At 43.8% G+C, this 16698-nt stretch overlaps 1 protein-coding gene across 2 annotated transcripts in view; it reads right to left on the bottom strand.

Annotated features, from left to right (window-relative positions):
- SLC24A3 (solute carrier family 24 member 3) overlaps positions 1 to 16698 on the bottom strand; it is a 346242-nt gene that overhangs the window by 288043 nt on the left and 41501 nt on the right. For both annotated transcript variants that reach the window (XM_054024007.1, XM_054024006.1), the window contains exon 2: positions 7808 to 7945. In XM_054024007.1, coding sequence (XP_053879982.1) covers positions 7808 to 7945 — 138 coding nt within the window. The remainder of the gene's footprint in view (positions 1 to 7807; positions 7946 to 16698) is intronic.

Genomic DNA, 16698 nt, shown 5'->3' on the forward strand with positions numbered 1-16698 from the left:
GTCAATTCCAGGTTGCCAGTGCTGCTGGCCCAGGGAAGGGGAACACAAAACAAAAGAGGATAGTGGGAGAGGGGTAGATTAGCAGAGGCCACCATTAACCTCTGCAAACAACCAGGAGATCCTGGAGGAGGAAGTGGGGATGGAAAAACCATTCTTCTGTCTCCCTTCTACACTAACACCAGCACAGCAGAAATGCAGACACCCATTTCCTTCTGTAGCCATTTCCGGGGCTCACAGACCCTGCTCCAGGGGGGAGGTTGGAGGTCGGTACCTCTCTGTTCTTAGGTCAAGGAGGAACAATCCGCCCCTAAGACAGTAAAACAACTGCCAGTTATTAGCACAGAGGGCCAGCTTTATCATTGCCTTGCACCTTGTGCAGTCCTTCATGCCAGCGTGGGTATAAATGCCCCCAGGTTAGAATGGTAACGACTTACACACAATTTGCACTAAAGTAACTGCATAAGGCGGGGCGGAACCAGGCCCAGAGTGTCTTAGTCCTCACAATGGGCTTCCAAACTTATTCCTACTGGGGACCACTTCTCAAGTGGAAATGCTCTAGTGGGCAGCGTCCAAGACCCAATCCCCTGGCAGAAATGATAGCGCTCATTGAACGGCGGTCATCTTGGCCAACCATTGCGGACTGAGCGAAAGCATGAGTCTCTACAGCCTGAGCTAGCAACTCCGTAGCTGGGACTTAAGAGAACCATATCTTCTGGATCAGGCACAAAGGGGAGACATGACACACACTGGCTGGTGGGTTACATGAAAAGTACTAAGGAGACCAGAAGAAAATATACTGCCTTCAGTGCGCTGTAGTGTCTTTTCAGTTCCAAGTGGTGCTGTGTGACTCCTCTCTCTAGGTGTCAGACAACTTGACATTTATCAGTCCTGGATGTCTCCTCATTGACTGTAGCCCTCACTGCTCTACATCAGTCCAGGTCCCTTTGCAGTCTGGTCGGTTTTCCACTGTTTTGCCACCTTTTCCAATTAGGGTGTCATCCACAAATGTGATAACAGTTGAACTTTATACCAACAATACTCTCAGCACAGAAAACCATGGAACAGCTGCCTGGGGTGCAGAAATTTGTTTTTTATCTTTACTTTAGTTGGTCAAGAAAATCCTCTGAGCAGTCCTCTGAAGAGTCTAGGATTGGGCTGCAAGTAGGGGGAAACATCGGTGCTTAAAAACTGATTGATGCTGAAAGAAGCAGCTCTACGGACCACCTGAAAGGGACTCTTCAACCACCATTGTCCAAGGAGCACAGGCTGGGATCCTCAGTTCTAGATAGTTCATCATCTCTGTTCATTGTCAGTTTTTTTTCAAGCCATTTGCATCAGGACATCTGAAAGAAATATTGTACGCTGCACTCTTTAAACGGGATTTTCTGTTCTTGTAATGGGGCTAAGGCACTTGTTACTTATCTGCCTAGCTCATTGTGCCCCTACTGCATTAATAATCCTGATCGGACAGAAGGATCAACTAATTGACCTAACGGTCTGCTTCTCCATTACCCTGCACATTGGCCCTAAGGTTCCTTTGCACCACTCTGACAACCTAAAAGGGCCAAATAAGTCTTTTCCAAGTTCAATTTCTATGATTTCTCCATATTGACATGGAGACATAGGCCAGAGCGCTTGGATTTTGCCTCTTTGGTTAAGCACTTAGAAATACCGACTGATTGCACTCTTGCTCCTTCAAAGGCATGGATGGGAGCTACAGTATAACCTTCCGTGCAGCCGGCAAAATGAACCCACAACACTACTTGTACCTGTGGAAGCCCATTCCACTTTAGTATCCCATATTTCTAGCCTGGAAGCCCAGCCAGGCTGTGCTGAAGGCTTTTGAGCTGTTTTAGGTCTCAGGCAGGATTATCATTGCCGGGGTTTGAGAGGTACTTGGATGTACAGCAAACGCAGTCTGTTGCTAAACAAGTTAAGAGGGGGTTTAATATTCTGCGATGCTCATTTCAGAAAATGAATAGATTCAATCATTTCTGAGGTGTTCACACCCAGCATTCTCCTCAGAAACTACTGGAAGGGAGTCTCTTTCAAAAGAAGTCCAATCGGCTGATGTAACAGCAGGCCACAGTTTAAAAAAAAAATCAAACTGTGACACTGGTACACATATGAAGGTGGTTCATTCTGTCCCCTTAGATTCATAGACTCTAGGACTGGAAGGGACCTTGAGAGGTCACCGAGTCCAGTCCCCTGCCCTCATGGCAGGACCAAATACTGTCTAGACCATCCCTTTAATTATATACTCTGTACACTGAACCCTCTGTCCCCTAGGCTAAAGCCCTGGATCCTGCAATCAGCAAAGGGGTCACAGCCTGTGTGGACTGCAGAGGGGCCTAATGCATATGGTGACCATGCATCATGCTGGACTCCAGTCATGCTCATTTTTCTTTTTAATGAGTGCCCACTTCTCTACAGCACTCTGAGTAAATTTCCACTGTGATACAGGAGAATATAATGGATTCCCCTTAACACAAGTGGCAGCGACATGGTTATTTCCTTGCAAATTTCTCCCCAATGTGTCCAGGGCACCCATGACAGCGCCTCCGTGCTATTTAGCAGTCAGCCCAGCTGCATCCTTTGATAGCAGTGATTTTTAAAGACCTTCTGAAAAATGAAGATCTTAGGCGGCACTGAATTATTTGAAGTACACATTATCAGGCTCTTTTACTTACATGCTTGAGAAGATGCTTTAAAATTATTCATTAGTCTGGAGTATAAAATCCCTGCCTAGTTCTAGCCTCCTGGTCCTTTGGCCTCTTGTGGGCCACTGCTAATTAAGAAGCTGCTATCTAGCATGTTTTCCTGGCCTATCTCCTCTGTGCAAACTCCCTACTTAGAGAAATGATCACTCGGTTGCTGGATTACAGTAAGTCATTTGATTGTATTTATTTATATTGCTTATGCTGTGAGCCCAACTGTCGAAAGATTATTAACTTTTGTTCATTAGGGTTATGTGTATGAACAGTTTGCACAGGCAGCGCGGAAAAAACTGGTCTCCTCTCAAAATCTTTCCACATGTCCCTTTGCGTTTAAAAAAATAAATGGTAGGAGAGCTCCTTAAATGAATAGTCAATATTCACTCTAATTCATTTAAGATCCACAACTGTTAAAGTGGCACATGGTTTTAAAAGCGGAAATGCATGGTATGGTTAATAAAAATCTTTTCTTCAAAGTGATTACTCACCGTCATTACTAGCTGTGGTTTTGAATGGTGAAGCTAGGAGAACATCCAAAATGTTCACATTAAACCCGAATCAAAATAAAAAACTAGTAGATCCTGCAGCTGATACAGCAGAGGTGAAGGATCAGGCCCCTTTCCTTTTATGGCTGTTGATGAGCAACTTTGGATTCCTCCCACAACATGTTTCATCCATTACATTTCTATAGAACATTTCTAGCTCAGAATAAGAGAGCAAACAGGACCTGATTTAAAGTTCACTTGAGTCACAGTGGGAGTCTTTCCATTAACTTCAACAGGATTTGCATCAGTAAAAGTGCTGCGTAATCCCACTGATCACTGCTTTGAAACCAAACAGTGAGGAAAAGGTGATGGTTGCAAAAAGGAGACAGAATTTCTTTTACCTAAGAGCATAATCAGCCGCACCCACGTGGAACCACATTGACTCCAGTGGAATGCAGATCTGATTGAAGGATTTGTGTCGCAGAGAGTAGAAATGCACAGACTGTAAACCAGTGGTGGGCAACCTGTGGCCCGTCACCATAATCCGCTGGTGGGCCGCGAGACAGTTTGTTTACATTGGCATAGCCGCCGGCAGCTCCCAGTGGCTGCAGTTTGCCCTTCCCAGCCAATGGGAGCTGCGGGAAGTGGCGGCCAGCACATCCCTGCGGCCTGCACCACTTCCTGCAGCTCCCATTGGCCGGGAAGGGCAAACCGCAGCCACTGGGAGCTGCCGGCGGCTATGCCGATGGAAACAAACTCTCTCACAGCGCACCAGCGGATTACCCTGACAGGCCGCAGGTTGCCCACCACCGCGAGCTCTCTGGGGCAAGGCCCATCTTTTTGTTCTGGGTTTATGTAGTGCCTAGTACAACGGGATCCATGACTAGGGTTCCTAGGTGCTTCCACAGTACAAATAATAAATAACATTGCCATCCAAATTCTGTCTCTTGTATACCAGGCCCAACAGCAAGCAATATGAATTTCAAATGTACTTGCAGGTGCTCGGAGCTAGTAAGAATACGTAGCTAAAATTAATGAATATATTTGCAAAAATATGGTTTCCATTATAAATCCAAAAGCGAATTTTATCTCGGTTTGCAATGTACCTTTTTTTTTTTTTTTTTTAACTATTCTAGTTTGGATGTGCACCTTTTGTAGCTTTTATAACTGGTTCTAGTTTGCAGTAGCTTCTCGAACAGGTCGCTCACAAAAGATCTCGGTGTGTGATCCAAATATATTTACATTAGCTAACAAATTCTGCATGTACTGATAAAATACAAAGAGACGGGTAGTGATGGATATTAGATCAGCATTGCATGTTTTATGTTTGACAGGTTTTATAAATAAAGACATGCCAGCCCAGTCTCCAGTTTTGGCCGACACCTAAGACTGAACCAAGGATCTTCCAGAGCTAATAGCAGGAGTTCCTACAGCTTGAGTTAAAGAGCCAGGCTCTGCATCTAGGGGCTGCAACAGACTCACACGCTCCATGGGATGGGACCAGAGGGAATTGCGTAACGCACAATTACAGTGAATTACAAAGATAATGGGTCAAATTCATGCCGTTCATTCAGACATTCCAACAGAGTAACTAGTGATGGTTTCACAGAGTGAGAAGTTACAAGTATGCATACAAATACTGTAGAATAACATACATGGGCCAGATTCTGTCGGTTCTACCAGGGTAACTGCATTAACTTGAGTGGTGTTGACACCAGTATTACCGAGCTCAGAATGTGGCCCTGTATTCCCACTTCAAGATCTACTGATGAAAAATGCTACATACAAACTAGGAATTATATATTTATTTATATATTATATAATATATATAATAAATTATATATTTATTTATTAATAATCATCATTTCCAGAATGCATTTTAAATGTATATGTCAAAGGAAATTAAGCAAACGGTATTTTGTGTGAATCTCAATTAATAAAATTCTTTAACTGGCTTACTTAGTGAGCACTCTCTGAAAACTACCTAAAAAAGAGAAAGAAAAAAGAAAATAAAGACAGCAGGCACAAAATGTAAGACTATGCTCTCAAGAGAAACTGAAAAAATACACTGTGTTAAAAGAAGAGATATATACATTTTTACACAAAAATTTGTTCCCAATTTGCACTGCAGGCTAATGGAAAAATAAAAGCCAAATATAGCAAAAATAGTCAAAATTTACAAATTTTGATTAAACTTTTCCATCAACATTTCAACATATAAAGGGATGAAATTTTCCTGAAAATTCTAACCCATTGTTGTTAGAAACCTCCAGGTTTTATAATGAAAATGCAGTTTTGTAAGTAAACAAGACACAAAAAATTATACTATCCTTTATGGGTACGATGGCAAAGAGATACATTCTCTGATTACAGCCTTCCTGCCTGTCAGATTCTATCTTCTACTCCTTATATTCAACTTTCTATCATCAGCTTGGAAGTAGACATCACAGTAGACGAGATGCTCTGTAAGGGCCAGATCCAGCATCAATTGAAGCCAGTAGAAATACTTGATTTGACTTCAAAGACCTTGGATCAGCTATGTTTAGCAGTGGCAGAATGATCAGTATCAGCGAAGCTTAGCAGCGAATGAAATCACAATGCACCCTGTCCATGTGTGTAAATGTGAAAGTTGTTACTGGGGCTTTGCTAAAAGGAGGTTCTTCCCATTCTAGGTCAGAGGAAAAGAGAAAGGCAGGCTGGGAAATGGAATTTCCCTCTCAAAGAAAGTTCTGGTTTTGGGAAGGGAGGAAGGAAATGAGAGGTGAATTGCCCGGAATCAGGATGAAGAAGTAAAATAAATTGTAGTTTTTCAAAGAATGAAAAATTCCGTTTTGGGAGAACGGGCTTGCACCAAGTTGCCCAATTCTCTGGGCAGCCGGCTCTTGGGGCTACCTGATTCCACAGGCAGACAGTTGCCTAGGTGGTTGGGCAGTGCCAGAAGGCAGCTGCCCGGGGAGATCAGGAAGCCAGGGGTACCTGGTCTGGCTGGCAGGAAACCGAGCTGAGAGGCAGCAAGCCTGGCTGGTGTTTCGTCAAACATTTTGATGGAATCTATGTTCCTGAGGAACGTCTAGATTCTGTCGAATCAGAATTGTCCAATGGAAAAGTGTTCCATTTTTTGACCAGCTCTAACACAGAGGCTTATTCTAAAGTTTAGGAGAAAAACAAAAAGCATGTTTTTCTCCTTTAGGGCTGGCTAGGTGTGGACTACAAAAACAGCATCAGCTTTCAATGAAAGAGAAATCATTTTTAGAACCCTACTTGTCTACAATAGCCAATGATGTGTTAATTAGCTTCATAATTACCATAAAATAACATATTCCATCATCACCTCATGGCAATTCATGTTAACAATCGTAATTTGCATTACCATTTCTGCTTTATCTCATGGAAACCACACAGTTAACTCATGTGATTACTGTTCTTCACACGCCTGCAAAAAATACATTTCAAATAGACAACATTTATTTTGGGATGGTAATGGAAAAGGCTTATGGTGATGAGACAGCAGATGTTATGCTCAGAAAGAGAGGAAGATGGATTATTACAAATGTTGGTATGAAAGTGTAAGAAGGGATCTTCTTTGCATGGGAGGATTATAATCAAGGAAAGAGTGGTATAATAATTTTTTGTAATATATTTGACTTTGAAAATGGAACATAATCATCCAACTGTCTCAGAAATTTTATTAAGAATTACAAAGGGGGAAATATATATGCACAGAGTTACAATACAAACTGTATTTAACAGAATTTCTTCGAGAGGTTAACCAATATAATCCTTTGAAGATTACAGAACTGCCTTAAGTTATTTCCATAACTTCGAACCACATCAAAATTCTTCCATTAAAAAAATAAATACAGGATTGGGTTTCCTATAAAGCTTCCCCCACCATTAGTGATTTATTATCAGGGTTTTCAGTTAGGTAAATCAAAGGCGATACATAATCAAGTGAACGCAAATTAAGAATCCCTACTCTTTTTTTATGCTCAGGAAGAGCTGTGAAAGTTTTGTGCAAAGCTGCAAGTGGTTTGTTTTTTAATGATGGTGAAAGGATATAACCCTGTAAATAAAGATGTGGAGGTTTTTAGAATAAGCAAACAACTTGCAAAGGTAGCTTCAAAAAACATCTTCAGATCTGCCTAATCCCTCCTCCAAAATCAATTTTTGATTTTTTTGTTACTATAAGACTACATCCTATATTTCCAGACTGTCATCCTATTGGTGAGAGTCCCAGTTACCTGACTCCTGACCATTATGCCAAGGTTCGAGTTACATTTCCAGGCAGTAAATATGCAAAACATTCCTCCTATGATCTCAACCTTCCCATCTGCTTGCTTAATCCGGAAATTCGGCTACTGGATCCCAAATATCTGCCTTGCTCGGTAGCCAATACCTGCCCACTTGTGGGGCTCATCAGGAGAGGAAGTTTGCAACATTAATACACCCGGGGCTATATGATTAGAGTGTCTGAGGACTCTAAAACTAATAGGTACAGCATTTGTGCAACCAAAGTCCCCTGGTGGCATCAGTACAGAATTTCAGTAGCTAGGACAGCTGGCTATAACCTCAAGAGGAGGAGGAAGAGGAGGAATTATTCATTCCTACCTGGTTCAGTGCAGTTCTTGATATATCGATTTTCTGTCTCCTCTGGGATCTCAGTGGCATTGTCCTCTGTTGCCTGCAGCAGCCTCCTCCCACTCCACTTATCGTAAGTTTCCACAGGATAGCTCAAGACATCATAACCTAGAGGAAAAGGACACGAGATGAATGCTCTTGCTCTGAGGAGGATAAAGAGGCTAGTGCCTATATTCTCCCAAGGGTCTTTTCACACTTCCTTGATACAGACACTATCTGCTACGCCTTCACGGAACCGAGGCACTGCAGTCCAGCTAGCCTAGCCCCCCAGGACTAGTCTCAGATTTCCCAGTAGTTTAAGCACCCCTTTTCCAGAGCTCCATCTTGTGGTTACTCTGGGTTACAGTTCACATCTTCAGGGACACGTAGTAGGTGTTGCAGATGGCTCACGCACAGGCTTTGCAAGGGTTTCTAAACACAATTACTCTTTATATAGCACAGAAGACATACAGAGACAGATAAAATAATAAAACACCTATACACATTTCTCGGCCTCCGTTTCCTCACCACTCTGGAGCATTCTTTGGGCTTAGGGGTGAAGTTCTCTAGGGTGGCCAAGAACCTTCTCCTATGGCTCATGATTTTTCCTCCAAATGATGGAGTCTCCCTCTCTGCTCCAGCTCAACTGCCTTTGACCTTGGCTGGTCCCGCAGTTAAACGAGACCCCTCTGCTATGAAAACAGGCAGTTCTCTTCCTCTCTCTTGCACAAGCTTGCTTTGCACTTCTGAGTCCCTCTGAATGTATACGTCCTGCTACCACCACCACCTGGTTCCTTTGTTCTCCAGCTGGGGAAAAGCCACTGCTCCAACCAGCCCTCCTTGCAGACAAGCTTGATTGAACGGTCCAGAGACACCCCAAATTGTCACGCATGAAGTGGGAGTTTACAATTGTGAAGGGAAAAGACGACAAATTGGCCACCAAAACTAATTGTAATTTATGCATAACGAACTTGAAAATACAACATTTCAGAACAGAACCCAGATTCCTATGAGTGCTTAAAGCATATCCGGCTGTTGGAAATGATCAAAACCAACCCTGTGTACCAAAACCAGCAATCATCTCCAATTGAATATTTTGGTCCCTCTGTCATTCACGTCTTTGCAGATGACAGGATGGTTTCATTTTCATGAATATTGTGAGTAACCTGGTGAAAGGTAACATTCTGTTATTAGGTTTCAGAGCGGTAGCCGTGTTAGTCTGTATCAGCAAAAAGAACGAGGAGTCCTTGTGGCACCTTAGAGACTAACCAATTTATTTGGGTTTTAGCCCACGAACGCTTATGCTCAAATAAATTGGTTAGTCTCTAAGGTGCCACAAGGACTCCTCGTTCTTTATTCGGTTATTACTTTTGTTTCCTATTTCCCCTCCCCCCTCTCTCACACACACACACACACACACACACATTTTCCCATCTTCTCTCTCTGCTTTGGCTTAGAGAAGATGCTGCTAAATGAAGCCCTACTTTAGCAATATCAACAAAAACACTTGGCCATTTTCCATAACATTCTTGGCATGATGCTGCTCAGGCCTGGACATTTCATGTTGGTCTAATTAGGGAGAGTGTATGCTCATATGTTAGCTACATCCATCCTACAGAGCTTAAAACAATATTTTCCCTCAAAGTTTGAAGACAGAGGGGTGCCCATTGTAATAAAAATAAAAAAATTAAGCACATCTCCTACTGAATCCTTGAGTCCAATGTAATAAGTAGCAAATGGAGTTTAGGCTGGATTTCCATCACATCTGTACATCTTTCTTTCATTAGAATCCAGCCTCTCTTTAACTCTTGTTTTGCTAGTTCAGCATTTTACATGTTATCCTAAAGAGGCATATAATCGCAGTTGGTCTCTTGCCCCCACCGTGACAGCTGTTCAGAGTGCTGCAAAGCTCTGTCATTCTACCCATTAGAGAGGAGGTGAGGTTTCGTATCAACCAACTGAGGCTCTTCCAGACAACTAAACTACGGCCTTGAATCTGGAAGAGAATTTCAGAGCCTGGGAGGGTCAGCTCAGAGGTAGGATCCTTGTACAGGACTGGAGACTACACTATGTTAGCTTCAAAAGGGAGCCCCACCCCATCCTTCTCAGACAGAAGGATGGAGGGTATTTGTAAAATGGCTGACTGGCACGCACGACCCCTTATAGCTGGGCACTGCAAGGCCTTCTCCGTGGTCTTCACCAAATGCCATTCAAGCCTGCTGGTGGTCCACTTCTTATGACTTGGCCCTCCAGCCAGGTCCCGTTCCCTCTCACTCCTTCCCACTACATACCCACAGTCCAAACTAAATGCAAAGGAACATACACTCTTCCAGCCTTGCTAGGCCCAATCCTCAACACATTTTTCACTGCCCTCCCAGGCTCTGGAAAGCGCCTTGCTGCTCTCCTACAAAGTGCTGCCTCACAGGACTTTCCTCCCTTGACACCAGCTCCTCCCAACCAAGCTGCTGACCCTCAGGGTTTTTTCCCAGACCTGTTTCAATTCACTCCTGCGTCCCTTCTTCCTTCATGGCCCATCCCAGTTCCCTCCTGCAGCTCCTCTCAAGCTTGGTTTCAGTCTTAATTAAACCTGATACACCCTCCAGCTGCCATCATGGGCACTAATTCTGCTCTCTAGCTCCCCTTAACCCTTTTAGTACCAGTGCAGAGTTCATACAGCCCATCACAGTATGAGAGGGAGAGAGAACGTGAGAGACAGTGAGGGAAATACAGCAGGAGGGATCATCAAATCTTTGGCAGGGACTCAGGACACTGAGGATTAAAGAAAAGGAACAGCCCCTATATTTAGGTTGCCTGATATTTTCCACTATAAAAGATTTTGTGACCTTTTTTTGAGAAGCTCTAACATCTCCATGGTTTGCATCAAGCCTCTAAAATTCAGCAGGGAGAAATCACCGGGGTCAGAAAAGTGCCTTTTCTTTGTCCCAAGAAATTCCATTTTGTGTTAGTATGTATTATGACACCGTTTAATTATATGATCACATACTGCTTTTTCCACAGGACCCCGCCTCATTCAGTCCACAGAGGGGATACACACAAGGGGGCAGAATTAAAGTTTCACAAGCAACGTTAAATCTGCCATTTTGCCACTTCTGAGCACTTGACTTAGTAAATTAAACATCAGTATTTTAACTTAGCTTTTCTGCGTGTCAGAACGACAGGCATTCAACACACTTTACGCACTTCAAAATACACTGTTTCCTAATTGCTTTGTCTCTCAGTGACCTTCAATGAGTTAACTGTATAAATATGTCATGGATGGAGACAGATTTTAATCCCAAGGCATTAATTCAGATGAATTTTGTAACTTCATTTACAGCATCAGCCTTCATTTTTCATAATAAACATACTTCCATCAGCTGAGCTAAGCAGTCTGAGATCCCCACAGCACTTGTTTTCAGACCGAAGGGCTTTTTTCTGAGCAGTTACAGTTTCATTCTCCGGTGAAGGGAAAGAGAAAAAAAACCCATCCTCTTTCTAGGATTTTTATTCCCCTAAACGCCTGACAGATCTCTTCCTTCTCCTCACAATACAGAGCAGCTTTCTTGTTTCAGAATTTGGACCTATCCAAAAGGAAAACTAAACATAAGTCATTCAGAATGAGCTTGGGAAAAGCTCCATTTGGCAAGGACGTACAGTGAGTAAAAGGATTCCATTCTGCACTCACTTAAATGGGTGTGCGTAAGAGCAGAATTAGCTCCAGCTGAAATGGATGAAGCTCTGTTGATGTACAACATTGGAGGATCTGGCTCAGAGACTCCAGCTTTAATTAGGTTAAACCATCTCAGAGCGGCGTTTGCAACCTCTTGGCCAAATTCTGCCTTTGGATACTCCGGTGTAAATAGAATTTGTCTCTATAAATCAAGGGGAAATGAAAAGAAAAGGGGAAATGAAATCCTTTACTAAAAGTTTCGGCCCTTTAAGACCCTGGCCCAGGAACAGAATGCATGCCAAGATTTTAAAATTCCAGATAAATACATTTGATGATGTAATTTAAAAAAAACAACAACAACCGCACACCATTGCTGCTAAGGCCCAAAATTGGGGTTTCCCATTTCCCCAGTGCATCCTGAAGTTGAGCGGGAAGCGGCTTGAAGCTGACCCTGCCTGAGGTGGTTGCAATGTCATCAGCTGTAGTGAAGAGAACACAGGAGCCTGGACTCAGTGTATTGGCAGATTATGTGAAAGTGGAACTGACTTAACTCAGGTTTAACCCTTGAGATGCATCAAACCTGATCAGTCTTCTGAGGTTTAGGGAGGTCAGCAGGGAGTGCTGTTCTAGGCAGGAGGGAGAGATCTGGGCAAGGAAGAAAGGGCAGGGTAGATCAGAGGAAGCACTAGAGTGAGTCAAGACTGGGTTTGCCCAGGCGTCCCTTTGAAAGTGAATTAAACTAAACCAAATTAAGGTCACTTTAATTCTGAGTAAGAGCATCCACACAGGGGTTTAATGTATCTTAACTAATCCCCTTTAAATACATGTTTTATGTTAATCGGATTAATTTTCCTGAGTATTCCTGTGTAGACAGGCCCTAAATAATATAGATAGCATGTGTGTGTTTATCCAAAACTCTTCTTGGAGCTGCCAAATTGGGGCGACAGTCTTGTGAGAACAAGCTCTATTATGAGATAGCTGCTGCATTGTGCTAATGGTTACAAAAATGAAATGCAGGAAAAGAAACAGCTGATCAGGTCTCAGTTTTGTGTGAAGGTTTTTGTGGGCAGGGTGTCTTATTTCATCCAATGTTGGTGTAGCCATGCTGGTCTCAGGATATTAGAGAGACAAGATAGGGAAGCAAAAAGACATTCTAGTTATCATCACTGAGGGGACATAGGGCCTTAAGAAATAAGAGAACAGCACCCTTTGAGCCTATGTACCCTCAGTGGTGGATAACTAGAATGTCTTTTTGCTTCCCCATCTTGTCTCTCTAATATCCTGGGACCAACATGGCTACAACAATACTGCAAACAACAGTGGAGATATCAAATTTTACCATCTGAAATGAAACTCCACAACATGAAGAAAAAGGAAAAAGGAAAAGTTGATCCAATAACAGATATTACCTCATCCATCTTGTCTCTCTCATTTATTCATTCAAACAGACGGTCTATAGTATACTGCTTGAAGTAGCAAAGAAACACATCAAAATACCCTGCAGGCTGTGTCTTAATGGATCAAGTACATTAGTGTGCAACGTACTTGTGTCCCTCAATTACAAACTGATCTCAAGGATGTCTGTTGAATTTTAAAGTCAGACCTTAAGAGCTGATCACAGACTTAAAAGAGTCTTGAGAACAGCCTTAATAGGGTCTCAGAGATGATACCTGGTTATGTTCTGATGAGTACAAACCAAATTGGCCTTGGGTTTCGCTCTCTCTCTCTCAGTCACTCTCAAACACACACAAACACACACACACACACACACGGCTGGGGAGCAGGGGTGACTTCATGTGACCAGTCAATGTAACTATCATTTAAAAAAAAAGTGTCTGGCAAGGGGAAGGCAAGTAGATGATTTATTTGTAGGGGATTCTAGTGATTTTTCCCTGGGGATAAAAATTAACCCTGCCCATCACTTCAATGGCCAACTAAGTACCCACGCACAAATATTCCCTAAAAACCAGTCAGCTGCATGTGTAGGCTACTATAATATCCCAACACAGAAGAGGAAAAACCTGCCTTCTTTATTTTATCTCTCTACGTTTATAGACGATCCTGCCCTTTCCCCACAATTTTTATTAGTAGTTAACTCTGCCATGGCAGTCCATCCCTGGGGACTGCACCTAGATGTGCTGGGAAGGCTTGTGTGTTCCAGTGACCCTGTGGGAGTTATGCCAGGGTGAGTTTTAATTCCCAATAGGGCTCCCCAAGCTGGAGAGGCCCAGGAGAGACGGGGTGGTGGAGCCTTATTTGTGCCCTAAGCAATGTTTGACTAGCTGGAAACGATTCCGATTATGGTAATGCCTGTGGGGTGGGGGTCACAGTCAGGGATCAGGCCCCACTGCGCTAGGCGCTGTACAGTCCCTGCCCCTAAGAGCTCACAATTTATACATAGGTCTAGCACAGCAAGTGAATAAAATAAATAAATGGGGGAGAGTGCAAGGTAATAAATGGGAAGAATGGAGACATTCACAGTCTGGGTGCTTATTCCAGATATTAACGATGACGTACCCCACGGTATAAAGAATTGCTCATCCCACCCCGACAGCTAGATCAATCTCAGTCATCAGCCCAGCCCTGCCACAAAAGCCTGAGATTTGCAGCTTGCCTGCAGTTTAACACACCTGGGCTCTGGGAGGGGCAAGGGAGTGACCTCCAAACTCAAGGGACCCTCCAAAAGAACGCCCTGCCAACCATGCCCACCCCTTTGCAATGAGCCAGCTCCATCCAAAGCCCTCCCTGAGAGCCTCTGTAGCAGCACGGCACAGAGGAAGTGGAGGGTCCTTAGGTAACTAGGACCCAAGCCAACTCCAGGCTTTTAGGTGAAGACCAACGCTTTGGATTCCACCCAATCGCCTGTTGAAAGCCATGTGCTGCCAACAAGCAACTCAACATAGTAAGGGAGCCACAGGATTTACGGGCATATTCTTCCCTCTGACCCCAGCGGGAGTGCACCTGAGGCTCGGGGGCTGGACGGCGGGATAGAGAGAGAACTCAAGAGCCAGAGGGCAAGCCTGAGTTTTGCATAGCTGTCCTAACAGAGTCTGGGCTGTGGACACAAGAACTCTGAGCTGGAACAACATTCATAAGATGAGACGATGGGCCAGATCCTGAGCTGGTGTATATCAGGATATAGACTCCAATGGAGCTGCACTGATTTACATCAGCTGACAAAAAAAAAAAAAAAAGACAGCGGAGAGAAGCTGACAGACCAGAGACTAGCCCAGCTGAACAAACAAAAGGGACTGATTTGTCATTGCGGCATTTCAAAAACATAATGCATTATCACTAAGGACTTTCCAATGATGGCAGGTATCCTCAGCTCTCGCTTACAATAAACTAGTTTCTATGCACACAGATACTGCTGGCAGGAGCCGAAAACAACGCCGCTTTTCTAAGACCTTTTGCCTTTCTCTCTCTCTCCTGTATTTTTTCCTCTTCTTTGTCTCTATTTTTTTCCGCTTGGCTGGACAAATTATCTCCACCTCCCTAAAACTTCTATAATAACTACAGCGATTACAACAGCACAATATTCCTGGGGAGAACGAAACCGAAGCAACCAAGAACAATCTCATATGCGGCCCTCAGCCAGCAAGCTGCTGGGGGTTCACAGCAAGCTATCCCGCCGCGAGTCTCCTTAATAGGATTGCTTTGGCTGCATTCACTGGAGCACTGCACCATATGAAGTTATCCTTTCATTTTTATTCCTTGTTAATTTCATTTCACTCCTCTGAATGTACTGCTTTTGGTCCACTCCCCCCAGCATTTATAGGTGGAACGTGGTAAGTAATCAACAGCTCAGACACATCAGTTTTTCACAGAGTAATCTGAGCTCAGAATTGCATAATCATTTCATAAATTGATTATTTCACTGTAGTCTGATTTGGGGGGGGGGGGGGAATCAATAAATGCTTATGCACCACAGGCTGCCTATGGAAAAACAAAATTCCTGGCTCTGAATAGCAGCCAGTTTTTTAAACCCAATTTTATTTGTACCAACTTCAGTGGAAGGGGAAAGGAGGGTATGCAATAGGAGTCCCCTAGGGCACCATCATCTGTATTAGTATTAGAGTAGGACATAGAGGTCATTGTGCTAGATTCTGTACAGACATATAGCAAGAGCCATTGCCTGCCTTGAAAACCTTAGACCAGAGCGACAGAGGGTGAGGTGGGAACAGAGGCAGAGAGAGATGAAGGGACATGCCCAAGGTCACAGAGCCAGTCAGGGGCAGAGACAGGTATACAGCACTCTCCTGACTCCCTGCCCAGTGCCTTAGCCACTGGACGACACTGCCTCTAAGCTCCTGTTTGCAAGGAACTTCTGAATTTCCACAGTTCTTCAAACCCACCCTTCTGGGGCCCTACAGAAGATTATGTTGCCTTTGATCACTGGTTTACTGTGATCTGGAATCCTGTTAAAATACTGTCCCCTTTAAGGCAAGACAAGACGCTAAAGTAAAGGAAAAGTAGCTTCAGCAGCAGTGACAATATAAACAGATAATCAGGAGGTCCCAGGTTCAGAGAACAAGCAGCAGATCACTTAAGAGGCATTTTAAAATTATCTAACAGTGGGTGGGATTTTCAAAAGCACCCAAGGGATTTAGGAGCCAATCTCTCTCCCCACTCCACCCCCCCATGCATTGATTAGGGAGTGTAGACGGGGTTTGTGGATTCCACTGGCTGGCTAGGCCCCTAAAAGATAGGCACGACAATGATCAGAATTGGAATGTCTAAGGCCATTTGGGACTTAGGTACTTTTGAAAAATCTTTTAACAAGAAATTTTGTGAAATTAATATTCACCTCAGAATCAGTCATCCCCCAGCACTTTAACATGGCAGCTGCAAAGAGCATTACCCACTGAGCTCCTGCAGCATTGCACACTCTGAGAGGCCCTGCAGGAACTGCAAACCTAACAACCACCCTTGAAAACAGAGGCTCTGGGAAAAATCCGCTGTCTCAGAGAAGCCAAAGGAACTAACTCTTGCTGTCATTTGGACAGGGTGGATCATGCAGCTAGCTGAGAGTCCCACCACAACTGGTGCTATTAAAGTCAAGTGGCCCTACTCCATGACAGGAAACCTAATCCATTTCCCCTGGCTAGTGGAAGATGACAGGGTGCAGGGGTGTCCCTAGTATTTGACTGTGCGGAGGGAGGGCGGCGGGGGGGTGAGTTTGGCTCACAGAGAGGCAGAGGATGTGAAGGCA

This window comes from Malaclemys terrapin, chromosome 3, assembly GCF_027887155.1.
Source record: "Malaclemys terrapin pileata isolate rMalTer1 chromosome 3, rMalTer1.hap1, whole genome shotgun sequence".
Lineage (NCBI taxonomy): Eukaryota > Metazoa > Chordata > Testudines > Emydidae > Malaclemys > Malaclemys terrapin.